We start from the raw sequence: 18,874 nt of genomic DNA, 5'->3' as shown, positions 1-18,874 counted from the left end.
GAATGGATGCCCCAGGAAGCAGTGCCACGGTGGGACAGATGCCCCAGGAAGCAGTGCCAGGCAGCAGCACCCACCAGCACGATGGATCTGGGTACGGGCTGTGCTTAATGAGGTCCAGAGAAAGCTTGGGATGTGTGGGGTGTCTGGGAACACGAGCAGGAATTGGGTGTATCCTCAACAAGAGTCTGTTTCTGGGTGTGGAGTTGCCCCTGGGGCAGCAGAGCCTTCCAGTCATGGCTCCATCGTGGATGGTTGGGATGAGTTTGGTCGGAGACTCCCTTGGAAAGGTTCTCCACCTCTCCCTGGTGGCACCTGGAGCCAGAACTGCTGGTACAGACCCAGCACGAGGGGGTGCAGACCCCCTGGGGTGCCCCCAATGTCACCAGAGGGCAAGCAGAGCCTTCCTCACCCACTGAGGATGAGGAGAGTGGGATGGGGCTCAGCAAACCCCCATGGGCCACGTGGGTCCCTTCCAGCCCAGAATGTTCTGGAACTCTGAACCCAAAGTGCTCTGAACTCGGATAAGGCAACCAGGGAGAGGAGCCTGAGCTTGTGTTGCCAGGAAGAGCCAATCCCAGGGGGAAGTGAGTGCTCTGATGAACTGTTTGAAGGGAAGAGATTAAAGGGAGCCGAAATTAACTCCTGAATTAAGAGCCCACGATGCACAGCTGGGGAAGAGAAGAATTGGGAGCAGGAGACAAGTCAGGGTTTATTTTTTTCTGTTATTCAGTCTCAGGGATTAGTTGACCAGAGAGAGAGTGATTACAGCCCTGGGTATCCACAGCCATCTGGAAGGGCCTCCCTGGAAAAGAGGGACAACAGGAGGGATCTCTCAGCAGGGATTTCTCTGCCCTCTGATGCTGTGCCTGGCCAGAATAATACACAGAATGATGGAATGGTTGAGATTGGAGGGGTTGTCTGGAGGTTTCTGGCACAGCTGGTGACCCAGGGCAGGTTCCTTCACATTTCCCCAGGGCTGGAGGTCCCACAGCCCCTGGGTGTCCACAGGGGTTGAGATTCCAGAGGGAAAGAGCTTTCTGTGTCTCCCCTTTTAATTCTTGGTGCTTTGCTTTGTGCTGTTGCCTCTTGTCCCATCCCTGGTGCCTCTGGGGGTCCCTTTGTGTCACTGTTGGCAGCACTGGAGTGTCCACCATGGGATCAGGGAAAATTGTTGAGGTCAGAAAAGGCCTCCCAGACCATCAGCCCCACCAGAGTGTTCCCAGCCAGCCCAAGGGCCACAGTCAGACCTTCTCTGAGCACCTCCAGGGATGGTGACCCACCACTGCCTGCCCTGGGCAGCTGTGCCAGGGCTTTACATCCCTTCCCATGAAAAGGTTTCCCAAATATCCAATTTAAACCTCTCTGTCCCAACCTGAGGCTTTTCCTCTCCTCCTGTCCCTTGTTCCCTGGGACAAGAGCTCATCCTGCAGCATTTCCATGTCTGCTCTGCCCCAGCAGTCCCTGTCAGGGCAGGGTTGGTGGCAAAGCCCCTGAGCAAGTGGAATCCTCCCCAGTTCCTGCTCCAGGGAGTTCCACTCAGGAGATGAGCAGCAGGCAGGAGCTGGGACTGGCATCATCCTCCCTGTGCCCATGACTGACCAGAAAGCTGGAGAAGATCCGTGTTCCAGGCAGGGCTCAGCCCAAACAGACCTCTGGGAAAGGAGTTTCCTGCTCAGAAATGAATATTCAGGGGGGAATTTTTGGCAAACGTTGTGCCAGTGGGGGGGTCCCCACTCCTGGGGGTCCTGGGATGGGGTTCCCAGCTCAGCCCCATCTCTGTGGGGAAGGCACTGGCTCTGGGCTGGAGCAGCATCATTTCCATGGCAACAGGAGAGTGCAAGGAAGGAATGAAATCCCTGGAAAGGCTTCTCTGTAATCCCTCTTGGCACATCCACGTGCCTCCAGAACAGGCTGCTCAGATCTTCTGGTGGGCACCATCTTCTGGGGCCACTGACCTCCTCCACACACTTACAGGAACATTGGACAGTCATGGAATCCTGGAATGGTTTGGGTGGGAAGGGACCTCAAAGCCCACCCAGTGCCACCCCTGCCATGGGCAGGGACACCTCCCATAGCCCAGGGTGCTCCAAGCCCTGTCCAGCCTGGCCTTGGACACTCCAAGGGATCCAGGGGCAGCCACAGCTTCTCTGCCCAACCTGTGCCAGCCCCTGCCCACCCTCCCAGACACCAATCCCTTCCCAACAGCCCCCCAGCCCTGCCCTCTGGCACTGGGAAGCCATTCCCTGTGTCCTGGCCCTCCATCCCTTGGCCCCAGTCCCTCCCCAGCTCTCCTGGAGCCCCAAATCCTCTTCCACACCAGGAACAGCATCCTGGAACCATCTCTGATGCCAGGACATCTCTGGTGGCCTCCAGCTGATTGTCCTGACCCAGGGGACCCTTGTGTGGCCCCTCTGGGTGCTGCCAGGTCTGCCCAGGACAGGGAGGGTTGGGAGGTTGGAAGGGACCTCAAATCCCATCCAGTGCCACCCCTGCCATGGGCAGGGACACCTCCCATAGCCCAGGGTGCTCCAAGCCCTGTCCAGCCTGGCCTGGGACACTCCCAGGGATCCAGGGGCAGCCACAGCTGCTCTGCCCAACCTGTGCCAGCCCCTGCCCACCCTCCCAGACACCAATCCCATCCCAATATCCAATAAAAGCCTCCTCCCTTTCACATGGAATGGGAAAAGTGAGTCCCTGTGTCCCCTCAGGTGTCCCTGTGCCAGAATTCTCTGCTTTCCCTGAAACTGGGAATTTCAGAGCTGGTGGGGAACACCAGGATTTGTGACCTGTTTTGTCCAAGAAATGGGACAGTGGATGCCCCATCCTGGCAGTGCCCCAGGCCAGGCTGGACAGGGCTTGGAGCACCCTGGGCTATGGGAGGTGTCCCTGCCCATGGCAGGGGTGGCACTGGGTGGGCTTTAAGGTCCTTCCAACCCAAACCATTCCATGATTCCATGACCAGGAAATGATCCAAGGAGCTCCTTGAGGTGAGAGAGGAGCCCAAGCTGAGCAGCTCCAACCTCCAGAGCTGCTTGGTAGTGATTAAAGGAGCATCAGAGAAGGACTTGCTAAACCCCTTCCTTCTCTCCTTCAAAAAGCCAGTTGGGACAACGGGCAGTGTGAGCAGCAGGTGCTGGGAGAGCAGAACCCATCTGTGCCAGAGGGATTTCCCAGGAGCAGGAAGGGCAGTGTGGGCTTCCCTTTGGTGTTCCCTTCCTTTCTGCCAAGCGTTGGATCCACCCAGAGGTGTTGGAGCCACCTGGCTCTCAGCAGGCAGGGGCAGGGCAGCAGCTGGTGGCACCCACAGGAGGCTGCAAGAGAGGGAAAAAGAGAGAGCCCACTAAAAATAGTGTTTTATGTTCTCACAGAGTCCCAGAGGGGTTGGATTGGGACCTTAAAGCTCATCCCATTCCACCCCTGCCATGGGCAGGGACACCTCCCACTGTCCCAGGGTGCTCCAAGCCCTGTCCCACCTGGCCTGGGACACTCCAGAGATCCAGGGACAGCCACAGTTTGTCTCCTCTGCCAAGCCAAGGCTGGGGAGTCTCTTCCTCCCAGCTGTAATTTACTCACCTGAATAAGAAGAATTAGAGAAGGCTCAGACGAGGGTGACCCAGAGCAGGGGCCAAAGCTGAGAAGAGATTAAATCAAGTGGAACTCTCCGAGGTGCCCAGGGAAGGTGTGGCAGAGCTTTCTGAAGCCGTGAGTGGGCAAGGAGAGGGTGAGAGGGAACAATAGAGATTGCTCAGCACAAAGGGATGAGGTGGCACTCGGTGGAATTAGCAGGCAGAGAGATTAAAATAAAACAAAGCACTTTGTCACACTGCAGGTGATTAAAGTGCAGGATTTATTCCTGCTGCCTGTTGTGGAGGCCAAAAATATAAATGGATTTGAACTGGGAGTGCAAAATTAGTGAGGAGTAAAGTGGTGACCAAGAAACACCGTGAGCTGTGCAGGGGCTGAGCATGAGAGGATTGTGCTGGAGGGAAGGGACAGGAGGAGAGGGAACAGCCCCAGGGCAGGGGCAGGGGGCACAGGAGGAGGGATTTGATGCTGGCAAGGGTGGTCAGGCCCTGGCAGGGGCTGCCCAGGGAGGGTTGGAGTGCCCAGCCCTGGAGGTGCCCAAGGCAGGACTGGCCATGGCACTGAGTGCTCTGGGCTGGGGGCCAAGGTGGGCATCGGGCACAGGGTGGGCTCCGTGGGCTGGGAGGGCTTTTGCAAGGTGGGCATCGGGCACAGGGTGGGCTCCGTGGGCTGGGAGGGCTTTTGCAAGGTGGGCATCGGGCACAGGGTGGGCTCCAGGGGCTGGGAGGGCTTTGCCAAGGTGGACATTGGGCACAGGGTGGGCTCCAGGGGCTGGGAGGGCTTTGCCAAGGTGGGCATCGGGCACAGGGTGGGCTCCATGGGGCTGGCAGGGCTTTGCCAAGGTGGGCATCGGGCACAGGGTGGGCTCCATGGGCTGGCAGGGCTTTTGCAAGGTGGGCATTGGGCACAGGGTGGGCTCCGTGGGCTGGGAGGGCTGTGCCAGCTCAGGGATTCTGGGATTATGGGGAATGTGGTGACTGGCTGTCAGAAGAAGGTGCCATGGGGGGGTCCCTGGTCTCACCTTCTCTTTCCATGCTCTTCCCTCACTGACTCACCCGTGAGAGGAGCTGAGGGCTGGGGGTTTCCCTTCTCCCTGTTCTTGGAGCCATGGAGAGGTTTGGGTGGGAATGGACTGTGAAGTCCATCCAGTGGGACACCTCCCATAGCCCAGGGTGCTCCAAGCCCTGTCCAGCCTGGCCTTGGACACTCCCAGGGATCCAGGGGCAGCCACAGCTTCTCTGCCCAACCTGTGCCAGGGTCTGCCCACCCTCCCAGCCACCAATTCCTCCCCTGTATCCCATCTATCCCTGCCCTCTGGCAGTGGGAAGCCAATCCCTGTGTCCTGGCCCTCCATCCCTTTCCCAAGTCCCTCCCCAGCTCTCCTGGAGCCCCTTCAGGCATAGGAACACCAAAGGGACATCCAGCACCGAGTCCCTCTGGGCATTTCTCTCTTTCCTACATTCCCATTTCCTCCCCCCTCAGTGCTGGTCCAGCCCTGGAGCCACGTCTGCCCTGAATGGTTCTGATTCCATGTGAACCAGGAGAGGTTTCTCTGCAGGTTTTATGGGTTGTTTGGTTGAAACTTTGCCAGGATGCCCTTTGTGGTGTGCTGAGGATCAGCTGCAGTGTCTGCTCTTGGCCTGTGGTGGCATTTCAGCTGCTGTGACTGTTCCAGGGAAGCCACTCGTGACTCGTGCTGAGGTGACAGAGGAGATAATTCGGCCCCTGTGATGCATCTCCAGGAACACACACGGGGAGAGCAGGGGCTGAACCTGTGCTGCAAATCCCCTGCTCAGGGCACAAAGGCTGGCACGGTGTTCAGGGCTGGATTGGCACTGAGAGCGTGGTCTGAGCAGGATCCCAAATCCCTGAGGCTGGCACAGCCCTCCCAGCCCATGGAGACCACCCTGTGCCCGATGCCCACCTTGGCACAGCCCTGCCAGCCCCTGGAGCCCACCCTGTGCCCAATGCCCACCCTGGCAAAGCCCTCCCAGCCCCTGGAGCCCACCCTGTGCCCGATGCCCACCTTGGCAAAGCCCTCCCAGCCCATGGAGCCCACCCTGTGCCCGATGCCCACCTTGCCAAAGCCCTCCCAGCCCCTGGAGCCCACCCTGTGCCCGATGCCCACCTTGGCACAGCCCTGCCAGTCCATGGAGCCCACCCTGTGCCCAATGCCCACCTTGGCACAGACCTGCCAGCCCATGGAGCCCACCCTGTGCCCAATGCCCACCTTGGCACAGCCCTGCCAGCCCATGGAGCCCATCCTGTGCCCAATGCCCACCCTGGCAAAGCCCTCCCAGCCCATGGAGCCCACCCTGTGCCCAATGCCCACCCTGGCAAAGCCCTCCCAGCCCATGGAGCCCACCCTGTGCCCAAGGCCCACCTTGGCAAAGCCCTCCCAGCCCATGGAGCCCACTCTGTGCCCGATGCCCACCTTGGCACAGCCCTGCCAGCCCCTGGAGCCCACCCTGTGCCCGATGCCCACCTTGGCACAGCCCTCCCAGCCCATGGAGCCCACCCTGTGCCCAATGCCCACCTTGTCCCCAGCCCAGAGCACTCAGTGCCACGGCCAGTCCTGCCTTGGGCACCTCCAGGGCTGGGCACTCCAAACCTCCCTGGGCAGCCCCTGCCAGGGCCTGCCCACCCTTGCCAGCACCAAATTCCTCCTCCTGTGCCCCCTGCCCCTGCCCTGGCCCAGCCTGAGGCCGTGCCCTCTCCTCCTGTCCCTGTGCCCTGGGGCACAGCCCGACCCCCTGTCCCGGCTCCCCCCTCCTGGCAGGGATTGCAGAGCCAGAAGGTGCCCCCTGAGCCTCCTTTGCTCCAGGCTCAGCCCCCCCAGCTCCCTCAGCCCCTCCTGCTGCTCCAGCCCCTTCCCAGCTCCGCTCCCTGCCCTGCACAGAGGCCACACATAAATATAATGAACACATAGACCTAACAAACACAGAAATGTAACAAACACACAGTCAAGAGGCCAAAAGCATCACATGACAAAAAAATGTGATTTTGTTTTCCTAATTCATCCCCTGGTGTGAAGAGAAGCCTCTGGTGCAACAACTCCTGTGCTGTGAGTCAGGAATGAGTGGGATGAACATGGAGGGAGAAGGTCAGAGTGGTGGTTGGTGCCTGTGGAGCTGCTGGCGAAGGTTGGACAGGAGGAGGAATTTGGTGCTGGCAAGGGTGGTCAGGCCCTGGCAGGGGCTGCTCAGGGAGGGTTGGAGTGCCCAGCCCTGGAGGTGCCCAAGGCAGGACTGGCCGTGGCACTGAGTGCTCTGGGCTGGGGGCCAAGGTGGGCATCGGGCACAGGGTGGGCTCCATGGGCTGGGAGGGCTTTGCCAAGGTGGGCATCGGGCACAGGGTGGGCTCCATGGGCTGGGAGGGCTTTGCCAAGGTGGGCATTGGGCACAGGGTGGGCTCCATGGGCTGGGAGGGCTTTGCCAAGGTGGGCATCAGGCACAGGGTGGGCTCCATGGGCTGGCAGGGCTGTGCCAAGGTGGGCATTGGGCACAGGGTGGGCTCCATGGGCTGGCAGGGCTTTTCCAAGGTGGGCATCGGGCACAGGGTGGGCTCCAGGGGCTGGCAGGGCTGTGCCAAGGTGGGCATCGGGCACAGGGTGGGCTCCATGGCCTGGGAGGGCTGTGCCAAGGTGGGCATCGGGCACAGGGTGGGCTCCAGAGGCTGGCAGGGCTTTTCCAAGGTGGGCATCGGGCACTGGGTGGGCTCCATGGGCTGGCAGGGCTTTGCCAAGGTGGGCATCGGGCACTGGGTGGGCTCCATGGGCTGGCAGGGCTTTGCCAAGGTGGGCATCGGGCACAGGGTGGGCTCCATGGGCTGGCAGGGCTTTGCCAAGGTGGGCATCGGGCACTGGGTGGGCTCCATGGGCTGGCAGGGCTTTGGCAAGGTGGGCATTGGGCACAGGGTGGGCTCCATGGCCTGGGAGGGCTGTGCCAAGGTGGGCATCGGGCACAGGGTGGGCTCCATGGGCTGGGAGGGCTTTGGCAAGGTGGGCATCGGGCACAGGGTGGGCTCCATGGGCTGGCAGGGCTGTGCCAAGGTGGGCATCGGGCACAGGGTGGGCTCCATGGGCTGGCAGGGCTTTTCCAAGGTGGGCATTGGGCACAGGGTGGGCTCCAGGGGCTGGCAGGGCTTTGGCAAGGTGGGCATCGGGCACAGGGTGGGCTCCATGGGCTGTGAGGGCTGTGCCAAGGTGGGCATGGGGCACAGGGTGGGCTCCATGGGCTGGCAGGGCTGTGCCAGCCTCAGGGATTCTGTGAAAAGTGAATTTATTGTTTTTCCTGTGGTGTCTTTGCTCGTTGGAAACTCTGTAAACTCTGAGTGTGAAATTACCAGGATAGGAGAGAGGGAAAAATGGTTTTGTTTCTGGGTGTTCATATTCTAAACAGAGATGACAAAACATACAGTGAGAGCCAGAGTGTGTTAACTTAAAGTTATTCTTAATTACAGTAAGAACTTAATGATAATTATTAAGGAGGAAATGTGTCAGACCCAGGGGAAACACTGTGTGAGAAAGAGAATTGTGGAAATTATTGGATACTGTGAGTACAACATGGAAACCTGAGGCCAGGGAGGAGATACCGTGGTGGAGTCTGCTCTGTGGGGACAGGGAATCCTGGAATGGGTTGGGTGGGAAAGGACATGAAAGCCCACCCAGTGCCACCCCTGCCATGGGCAGGGACACCTCCCATAGCCCAGGGTGCTCCAAGCCCTGTCCAGCCTGGCCTGGGACACTCCCAGGGATGGATCCAGGGGCAGCCACAGCTGCTCTGCCCAACCTGTGCCAGCCCCTGCCCACCCTCCCAGCCACCAATTCCTCCCCTGTATCCCATCTATCCCTGCCCTCTGGCACTGGGAAGCCATTCCCTGTGTCCTGGCCCTCCAGGTCTTGTCCCAGGTCCCTCCCCAGCTCTCCTGGAGCCCCTCTGGATGTGGGAAGGAGCCCTTGGGGATCACCAATCCGACCCATGGCCCTTCACAGGACACCCCACCAGTCCCACCCTGTCCCTGAGAGTGTTTTCCAAACCCTCCTTGAGCTCTGGCAGCCTTGGGGCTGTGCCCACTGCCCTGGAATGGCTTCCCAGTGCCAGAGGGCAGGGATAGGGGGGATATTGGGAAGGAATTGGTGGCTGGGAGGGTGGGCAGGCCCTGGCACAGCTTGGGCAGAGAAGCTGTGACTGCCCCTGGATCCCTGAAGTGTCCAAGGCCAGACTGGACAGGGCTTGGAGCACCCTGGGCTGTGGGAGGTGCAGGAGTGGCACTGGGTGGGCTTTAAGATCCTTTGCAATGGGAACCATTCCATGATTTTGGCTTCCCAGCCTCCCCTGGAGCTGTGTGGGTTTGGATCTGCCTGGGGGGCTCTGACACTTCGGGCTGTGAACCCCTCCCAGCTCAGGGCCCAAAGTGCTGTTTGGTTCCTGTGCCAGGGCTGTGCCTGCCCTGGGAGCTGCGGTGGGTCCAGGACCACCAGACCCCTGGGAGCTGCCCAGAATTCCTGCTGGGATGAGTCTTGTGCCCTTTGCAGGTCGTTCCTCAGCTCCACATTTGGGCTGTTGTGCTTTTTCCACCTTTAACCTGTGGGAGATCTTGATTCTCTCCCTGTTCCTCCTCTGGAAAGCTTTGGGCTGGACCAGGGAGAATTCCTGGCTTCCTGTGCCCCCCTTTCCTGCTCCTGAGCCCTTCCAGCCCCTTCCTGTCCTCTGCCATCCCTGGAGTTTCTCTGTGCCATGTCCCCAGCACGGTCCCTTTCACAGTCCTGTCTCCTGGGATAAATCCACCTTGTGGGATTTGGATTTTCTAGGGCTTGTTATTCCCAGCAGGAAGGTGCCTGTTCTCCCTGGCCATGTGGGGGGTGAGGGGCTGCCCTGGGGGCTCTCCTGGGTCACTTGTCCTTCCTGGTGGCAGTTCTGGGACATCCCTGTGTCCCTGAGCATTCCCTGGTTAGCCAGGATGAGTGTCCTGGGCAGGTGGCCCTTTCCCAGCTCTGGGGTGTTTGTTCCCATCCCTGGAGTGTTTGTTCCCACCCTGAGGGGTGTTTGTTCCCATCCCTGGGGATTTGTTCCCATCTCTGGGGTGTTTGTTCCCATCTCTGGGGTGTTTGTTCCCACCCTGAGGGTGTTTGTTCCCATCTCTGGGGTGTTTGTTCCCATCTCTGGGGTGTTTATTCCCATCCCTGGGGTGTTTGTTCCCATCTCTGGGGTGTTTGTTCCCATCCCTGGGGTGTTTGTTCCCACCCTGAGGAGTGTTTGTTCCCATCTCTGGGTGTTTGTTCCCATCCCTGGGTATTTGTTCCCATCCCTGGGGGTTTGTTCCATCTCTGGGGTGTTTGTTCCCATCTTTGGGGTGTTTGTTCCCATCCCTGGGGTGTTTAGTCCCATCCCTGGGGTGTTTGTTCCCATCCTGAGGGGTGTTTGTTCCATCTCTGGGGTGTTTGTTCCCATCCCTGGGGTGTTTGTTCCCATCCCTGGGGGTTTGTTCCTATCCCTGGGGTGTTCCCTTCCCTGGGGGTTTGTTCCCATCTCTGGGGTGTTTGTTCCCACCCTGAGGGGTGTTTGTTCCCATCCCTGGGGTGTTTGTTCCCACCCTGAGGGGTGTTTGTTCCATCTCTGGGGTGTTTGTTCCCACCCTGAGGGGTGTTTGTTCCCATCCCTGGGGTGTTTGTTCCCACCCTGAGGGGTGTTTGTTCCATCTCTGGGTGTTTGTTCCCATCCCTGGGTATTTGTTCCCATCCCTGGGGGTTTGTTCCATCTCTGGGGTGTTTGTTCCCATCTTTGGGGTGTTTGTTCCCATCCCTGGGGTGTTTGTTCCCATCCCTGGGGTGTTTGTTCCCATCTCTGGGGTGTTTAGTCCCATCCTGAGGGGTGTTTGTTCCATCTCTGGGGTGTTTGTTCCATCTCTGGGGTGTTTGTTCCCATCTCTGGGGTGTTTGTTCCCATCCCTGGGGTGTTTGTTCCCATCCCTGGGGTGTTCCCATCTCTGGGGTGTTTGTTTCATCTCTGGGGTGTTTGTTCCATCTCTGGGGTGTTTGTTCCCATCCCTGGGGGTTTGTTCCCATCTTTGAGGTGTTTGGTCCCATCCCTGAGGGGTGTTTGTTCCCATCCCTGGGGTGTTTGTTCCCATCCCTGGGTGTTTGTTCCATCTCTGGGGTGTTCCCATCCCTGGGGTGTTTGTTCCCATCCCTGGGTGTTTGTTCCATCTCTGGGGTGTTTGATCCCATCCCTGGGTGTTTGGTCCCATCCCTGGGGTGTTTGTTCCCGTCCCTGGGTTGTTCCCATCCCTGGGGGTTGTTCCCTGATCCCTCCCTTTCCTCCCGCTCATCCCCCGGCTCTGACGTCGGCGTTGATGAGGCGGTTCCTGCGGTGCCCAATTCCCGCGGGTGCCTCGGGCTCTGGGGCAGCTCTGGCAGCATCTCAGCCTCCCTTTGCCTCCTTTTATGGCAAATCCCAGTTTGCCGAAGGTGGCACTGCGAGGGATGGGCTGAGCCGGTTCCTTGTCCCTGCCAGTGCCAGGTGGGACACGCTGGCATCAAACCCAGCGTCACCTCTCCAGCTCTTCCAGTGCAATTCCAGCACAACCAGCTCCTTCCTGCTGCCAGAAATCCCACCCCTGCTTTTCCAGGGGCTCCTCTCTTGTGCCTCTGCCATGGCATCTTTTCCTCAGCTGCTTTTGTGTGTTCCCAGCAAGCATTCCCAGCTTTTTCGGTGTCCCTGAGTTCAGAGTCCAGCCGGGATTTGTCCTGGACTTTCTGAGGCTTCTCCTTCCCTTGGTCTGGTTGGTGCCCTGGAAGTCGCCAGTTTGGTATTTAAATGGAATTAATGCAGTGCTGAAAATGTTCTGGAAAGCCATCCGTGTTCAGAAAGGGCAGATGCTGCTTTTCCATGCCCTTCCTGACAGTTTTCCTCACTTTCTGCAGCAGCTGATCCTCAGGATTTCTCTGGAGCTTCCCTGGCACTGAGCGGTGCCAGTTTGGGGCTCCTCAGTGGTGTGTGCTGGGACTGATCCCAAACAGCACATCCTTCCCAAGGCTCCTGAGCTCCCAGATGGGGCAATGTCTCATTGCAAGTTGGTTTTTTCTGGAGGTTCAGCCCCTGCTCAGGTGCCAGTTGGGTCTGGATGGGGTTCCCATCAGTGCCTGGAGGAGCTGCCTCGTGCCTGAGTTAAACAGCAAGTCTGGCTGGTGCCAGTCAGGGCCTCAGGAGCCCAGAGCCTGGAGGGGGGAAGGACCCAGGGACACCTGAGAGCCCCTGGCAGGGCCTGAAGGGGCTCCAGGAGAGCTGGGGAGGGACTGGGAACAAGGGATGGAGGGCCAGGACACAGGGAATGGCTTCCCAGTGCCAGAGGGCAGGGCTGGGGGGGCTGTTGGGAAGGGAATGGGAAGATGGACAGGCCCTGGCACAGGTTGGGCAGAGAAGCTGTGGCTGCCCCTGGATCCATCCCTGGAAGTGTCCCAGGCCAGGCTGGACAGGGCTTGGAGCACCCTGGGCTATGGGAGGTGTCCCTGCCCATGGCAGGGATGGAAATGGAGGTTCTTGGAAGTTCCTTCCCACCCAAATCATTCTGGGATTCAAAGATAAAAGGCCCATCAAGAAAGTAAAAACCTGATTTAATTGATCCACTTGTTTATACCCAGGAGAAAATGTTTGAAAGATGCCCCACAACTTCCTGGTGGCAACTCTGCTGAGGGGCAGGAGTGGCTGCTGAGGGGAGGCCCCACTTGGAAATAAATGTCCCTCGGGAAGAACTGAAGTGAGATCATGGAATCCCAGAATCCCTGAGGCTGGCACAGCCCTGCCAGCCCATGGAGCCCACCCTGTGCCCGATGCCCACCTTGGCACAGCCCTGCCAGCCCATGGAGCCCACCCTGTGCCCCATGCCCACCTTGGCAAAGCCCTGCCAGCCCCTGGAGCCCACCCTGTGCCTGATGCCCACCCTGGCAAAGCCCTCCCAGCCCATGGAGCCCACCCTGTGCCCGATGCCCACCTTGGCAAAGCCCTCCCAGTCCCTGGAGCCCACCCTGTGCCCAATGCCCACCTTGGCACAGCCCTGCCAGCCCCTGGAGCCCACCCTGTGCCCAATGCCCACCTTGGCACAGCCCTCCCAGCCCATGGAGCCCACCCTGTGCCCCATGCCCACCTTGGCAAAGCCCTGCCAGCCCCTGGAGCCCACCCTGTGCCTGATGCCCACCCTGGCAAAGCCCTCCCAGCCCATGGAGCCCACCCTGTGCCCGATGCCCACCTTGGCAAAGCCCTCCCAGTCCCTGGAGCCCACCCTGTGCCCAATGCCCACCTTGGCACAGCCCTGCCAGCCCCTGGAGCCCACCCTGTGCCCAATGCCCACCTTGGCCCCCAGCCCAGAGCACTCAGTGCCATGGCCAGTCCTGCCTTGGGCACCTCCAGGGCTGGGGACTCATCCAAGGATTTCAACTGAGCTCTTTCAGGAAATGGGGGATTTTAGGCCTGTGGAGATGGGGCAGCTCCTCAAGCCAAGGGGCAGCTTTGCAGCCTTGCCCTCTGCTCCCCGGGATCCACCCCTGGGGGCCCTCAGGTGTGGGCAGGGGTGGAGCCAGACTGGCATGGAGGGCCCTGCCCTGGCCCAGCTCTGTTGGCTTTGGGTGGAGGGGAATTGGGTTTCCTTCCCGTAAGGATCACCTGGAACAGTTTCCTTGCCCTTCCCATCAAACAGTGGCTGCCACTGAGGGAGGGCACGGCTGTGCCTCGGGCTCAGCACAGCAGGGAAGGGCTTGGGTGGGAAGGGACCTTCAGCATCCCCCAGTGCCACCCCTGCCATGGGCAGGGACACCTCCCATAGCCCAGGGTGCTCCAGCTCCATCCAGCCTGGCCTTGGGCACTGCCAGGTGTGCTGTGGGGGCTCTTTGCCCCCCTCCCTTGGCACTGTGGCATCAGAGCCAGGCAGGGCAGCGTTGCCCCCGCGGGCACGTCACCAGCTGTGGGTGTTGCCATGGGGGAGTGGGAACTCATTCCTGCAGCTGGGAGCGCTCCCTGGAGCCAGGGGTGGCACTCAGCTGGCAGCTGTGGGTGGTGCTGGAGCAGGGCATGAATCACCACTCCATTGACTTCCCTCCCAGCTCCCATTGAGGCTAAAAGGAGCCCGGGGTGGTGCTCGTGTTCTCCTCGCCCACGGTTAACTCGCTGCCTCCCGGGCTGCTCCAGCAGGGAGGGGGTGATTCCCAGGCCTGGACAGCATTCCTGGGTGTGTGTCTCTGCCCAGTCCCTCAGCCCTGCTCACCAAAGGGTGGCACAGCTGCTGGCTTGGTCTTGGTGGCCTCTCCTTGCTCCGGCTGCCCAGGCTCCTTCTCCATAGTTTGCCTTTCCCTGGTTTTCCCTGCAGCACTTTGCTCTTCTCCCTCATTCCCTGCCATTTTTCCCACCATTTGTCCAGTGGCACCACCACGTGAATCCCAACCTGCTCTTCCAACGTGCTGCTGCCCTCTCTGATGGGACCTCCTGCACACTGAAGTTCCCTCTCCATTCCATCCCAGTCCTGGGTGAACACCTTGAGCTCCTCCCCAGACAGACCCTGAGGAATCCCTCTTGATCCATCCTTGCAGTTCAGCAGTGAGAAATGTGTCAGTGCAGCTCTTGCCTCACCTTGCAGCAGTTTCCATCCCCTTGGTTTTTATGGGAATGCCTTGGGAGAGTGCTGGGAATGCTCAGCTGACCTGGAGCTCCCGTGTGGCAGTTCTGCCCTTCCCGGGTTCAGGAGAGCCATTATTGCCTCACAGAATTGGGTTCCTTCAGCACATCCCGTTCTCTCCAATCCATTCCACCTCCTCTTTACCACCTGGATGGTTTATTACACCCTGGTGCTGTTTGTTAGAGGATTTGCCAGGGAATTAAAGATGAATTGCTTCATTTTAGGCTTCCTTTGATCCTTCTACTGCCTGTTTAGGAAGATGAGGATCATCCTTTGTGCAGCTCTCTGGGAATGTTGAGGGTCCCAGGTGAGCTCTGACACAGCCGTGGCACATGAGACACTTTCTGCCACCTCAGTGAGTTTCCCCAGGCCCAGAGAGTTGAAATAAACTCTCAATTCTCCCAACTGCTGTTTTTTTTCACTTGGAGGTAGAGCTTGGCTTTGCTGTTCCAGTGACACCAGGAGTTGACTGGAGCTGGTTTGTACAGACCTAACCAGGAGATGTTGTAGTTGTTCATCTGATGGGTCATAGAATCACAGAACTATGGAATGATTTGGGTTGGAAGGGACCTTCAGGATCGTCTGGTCCTGCCCCCCACAGGCAGAGAACCTTCCACTAGACCAGGTTGCTCCAGGCTCTGTCCTAGATCGTGGATTCCCAGGATGGTTTGGGTGGGAAGGGACCTCAAAGCCCACCCAGTGCCACCCCTGCCATGGGCAGGGACACCTCCCATAGCCCAGGGTGCTCCAAGCCCTGCCCAGCCTGGCCTGGGACACTCCCAGGGGTCCAGGGGCAGCCACAACTACTTGGATTCAGGAATTACAGTGTGAGATTGTCCTGCTCTCATTACATGGACAGGAGGGTTGAGTCACTGGAATGACCTTTCCCAGCCATGGGAATCTGCTTCCAGAGGGCTACTCTGCACCTGGAAAGGAGGATTTTGTTGGAGAGGGGAGAGTTTCACTCATTGAGGAGCAGCTGCACAACCAGCTCTGCTTTTGAGACAGGGCATGTGTGAGGTGACACGAGGGGTGACTGTGACACCCTTAAAGTGCTTCATCCTTTTGTTGGAGTTTCTCCATGTCTGGGTGCTTTGTTGCATGAAGTTCCTGGGTTTTTTGACACCCTGTTTTCCATGGATAATGTGGGAGTGTGTCCATAATTCCAGCACTAAGTGAAATGTGAGGGAGCTGGAGGGAATTCAGGCTCAGTGTTCCCTTCGTTTCCATGCATGGTGTTGTGTCCTCCTGTGCAATCCCTGTGTGCATCAGCTTTTGGGATCCCCTTCTCCAGGTCTGGAAAATGAAGGAATATTCCTGGTAGGAGCCGGGTGCTCCCGTGGGTTTTCCCGGTGGGATTGGGACCCCTGTCCACGCTGCAGGTGGCGGATGCAGAGGGGGGTCCTGTCCCGGTGCCCGCGGGGCACACAGAGCTCCCCCGGGGATGTGGCGATCCCTGCCCTCCCAGCCCGGACCTGCCGCCGCCCCCTGCCCCTGTGCCACCCTCAGGGTGTCCCTGTGGTGGCACAGGTGTCGCTGGCAGGTGCCGCTGTCCCCGCGGAGGGGCGGGAGGAGCGCGGAGGGAGCGGCGTGTGCCGGGGCTGCGGCGGCGGCTCCGCGCACGGCGGGGCTGGTACCGCAGTGTGAGTCCATTGCTCCGTGCCAGCCCCGGGTGCACATCCCCTCCCTGTGCCCGTGCCCTGCCAGGAGAACCCTGGGGGCATTTATTCCCAGTGCCACGCTCCGGGCAGATCCATCGCCGCCGGCGCCGGCCCTGCCGGGCATCCTCCCCATCCCCGTTATTCCCATCGCTCCCACCATCCCTGTCACAATGGGAAGGGGGTGTAGCAGCTCCTTCACCCGGCCATGAGGAGGGGGATTCACTTCTCCATCTCTTGATATCTCTCCCATCCCTCTCCATCACAATGGGAAGGGGGTGTAGCAGCCCCTTCACCCAGCATGAGGAGGGGGATTCACTTCTCCTTCTCTTGATTACCTCCCCATCTCTCCCATTGCTCCCCATCGCTCCCATCCCATCACTCCCATCCCTCTCCATCACAATGGGAAGGGGTGTAGCAGCCCTTTCACGCAGCCATGAGGAGGGGGATTCACTTCTCCATCTCTTGATATCTCTCCCATCCCATCGCTCCCACCCCTCTCCATCACAATGGGAAGGGGATGTAGGAGCCCCATCACGCAGGGACGAACAGGAGGATTCAGTTCTCCATCTCTTGATCCTCCCATCGCTCCCACCCCTCTCCATCACAATGGGAAGGGGGTGTAGCAGCCCCTTCATCCAGCCATGAGGAGGGGGATTCATTTCTCCATCTCTTGATGTCTCCCCATCACTCTCATCGCTCCCATCCCATCGCTCCCATCCCTCTCCATCACAACGGAAAGGGGATGTAGGAGCCCCATCACGCAGGGACGAGCAGGAGGATTCAGTTCTCCATCTCTTGATCGCTCCCATCGCTCCCATCCCTCTCCATCACACAGAAACGGGATGTAGCGGCCCCTTTATCCAGGGATGAGCGGGGGGATTCAGTTCTCCATCTCTTGATATCTCCCCATCGCTCCCTGCTCGCCGCTCCCGCTTTGGCTCCGAGTGCCAACCCCCTTCCCGGCGCTGCCGAGCCGGACCCGTGTCCCTGATTAATTCGGCTCTGATGTCAGCCATGCGGCTCTGCTGGGAGGGATTTGCAGCGCTGCGTTTGCCGCCAGCATCCCCCCCGCTGCCGGCGCGCCCCCCGCCCCTGCCGCGCCCGTCGATGGGCTGTGGGGAGGGGGCTCCGGTGGGCGCGGGCCCCGCCGCGCTGCCGCTGCAGCCGCCGCCTTCCCCCGGTCCTTCCTGCTCCGGTGCCTTTGTCATTAACGCGGGACGAGGAGATGCATCCCCCCTGCTCCCGGCACACCGTCACTTAGCAACGCGGGGGGGGATTTGGGGAGAAGAGCCGAGCGCCGGGATGAGCGTTTAAACTCTGCCCTGCTCAACTCACCAAAGAGGCACCTTCTCCCTTCGTCGAGCGGCTGATTTTTTTTTTCCGCGTGAGAGGCAGCCGGGAAGTCTGAAAGAGCCGATCCCCCGATGGCCCCCCACGCTCCGGGCAGCCTTTAAAGGGGATCCCGAGGGGATCCGTATCCCTGCATTCCTATGCAGGTGACTGAGAGGGGGCCCGGTGGGCAGCAGGGTGATCCAGGCAGCCGGGGCTTTCCTCCTCCTCCTCCTCCTCCACGCTGAGGGAAAGTAGCTTTTCATCTTTTTTCATTCTGACTTTGGGCAAAGGGAGGGGAGGGGAGGCAGCTTGTGCCCAACTCCCCGCTGAGATGAGACGGTGGATGAGAAGAGGTCTCCTTGTCACAGGCACAAAGGCCACCTCCGCCTGGCAGCATGGTGCTGAAATCTAACCCTGGCATCATTCTCTTGTGCTCTTTCCTGCCCAGTGACTACATCATTGAGGAGAAGACGGCCGTGCTGCAGAAGAGGGAGCATGAGGGATTCGGGTTTGTATTGCGAGGGGCCAAAGGTAAGGGCTGCTCTTCGCTCGCGCCGGGGCCGGGGCGGGCAGCGCCTTCTCCCTCCTCTCCCGGGGCTCTGGATCCCCATTCCCGCACGTGGCACTCCCGGGAATTGGGGGCTCTCAGGGCACTCTCTTCTCCCCCCTCTCCCGGGGCTCTGGATCCCCATTCCCGCTCCCGGCAGCCCCGGGAATTGGGGGCTCTCAGGGCACTCTCTTCTCCCCCTCTCCCGGGGCTCTGGATCCCCATTCCCGCTCCCGGCAGCCCCGGGAATTGGGGGCTCTCAGGGCACTCTGGCTCTCTCCTTGCCCAGATGCCATCGTGGCATCTCGCAGACTTTTCGGGGGTTGTGGTGCAGACGCTGCTCTTGGTGGCTTTGAAATGGTGGGAATTTGGGCTCTCCTGTTCGCTGGGGGTGTGGAGCAGGAGCAGCCCCGCGGGGTCGGGGCTCGGTTGCTTTAAATGCTGCGAGTATTTCACTGTACTTTGGCTGTGCAGAGTTGGGGTCCTTTTGGGAGCCCTGGTTGTGCTGCGGTTCCTGAGGGAAAGCAGGAGAGGTGTGTCCTGCAGCTCCCCCCAGCCCTTTGAGCCCGTGCAGCTCATTCCCGGGGCACTCCCCTGGCCGGGACCTTGGGGGGTGGTTCCTCTGGCTCCTCTTGCCAGAAATCCATCTTTTTGCTGCAAAAAAAAAGGCCCTCGAGGGCTGGGAATGAATGTGCTCCTATGGATGTGGGGACCAGGCATCAGCTCCCAGGCTTGGGAGGCAGGACCAGCTCTGGCTGGAGAGCCCTGTCCCTCTCCAGCACTTCCAGGCTGTTGGGAATGCCCCTGGCAGGGCAGAGGGACAGCGGGCACAGGGGACAGCAGTGCAGCTCCATCCCTTCCATGTGGGATGCAGGTGTGGGAGGCAGAGCCGGGAGCAGCTCCCGGTCCTGCTGCTCCTGCCGGACCTCGGTGCGGCTGCAGCTCCGGGCTGGAATCCCAGCGGGAATTTCGGGCATTCCGGGGCTGCCTTTGTTCTGCCGGTGCAGGGGCTCGGGCCGTGGGTGTGTTTGCATCCCTGCTGGAATATGGTGTCTCTTCCTGCCTCTCTCTCCCCTTCCCTGTG

At 59.9% G+C, this 18,874-nt stretch overlaps 1 protein-coding gene across 1 annotated transcript in view; it reads left to right on the top strand.

Annotated features, from left to right (window-relative positions):
* Positions 1-18,874, top strand: part of SHANK3 (SH3 and multiple ankyrin repeat domains 3) — a 269,795-nt gene that overhangs the window by 222,749 nt on the left and 28,172 nt on the right. The window contains exon 15 of the mRNA XM_071550093.1: positions 17,692-17,774. Within this exon, the coding sequence (XP_071406194.1) occupies positions 17,692-17,774 (83 nt within the window). The remainder of the gene's footprint in view (positions 1-17,691; positions 17,775-18,874) is intronic.

The sequence above is a fragment of the Pithys albifrons genome, chromosome 3, assembly GCF_047495875.1.
Source record: "Pithys albifrons albifrons isolate INPA30051 chromosome 3, PitAlb_v1, whole genome shotgun sequence".
Classification (NCBI taxonomy): domain Eukaryota; kingdom Metazoa; phylum Chordata; class Aves; order Passeriformes; family Thamnophilidae; genus Pithys; species Pithys albifrons.
This window is presented reverse-complemented; position numbering and strand designations above follow the sequence as displayed.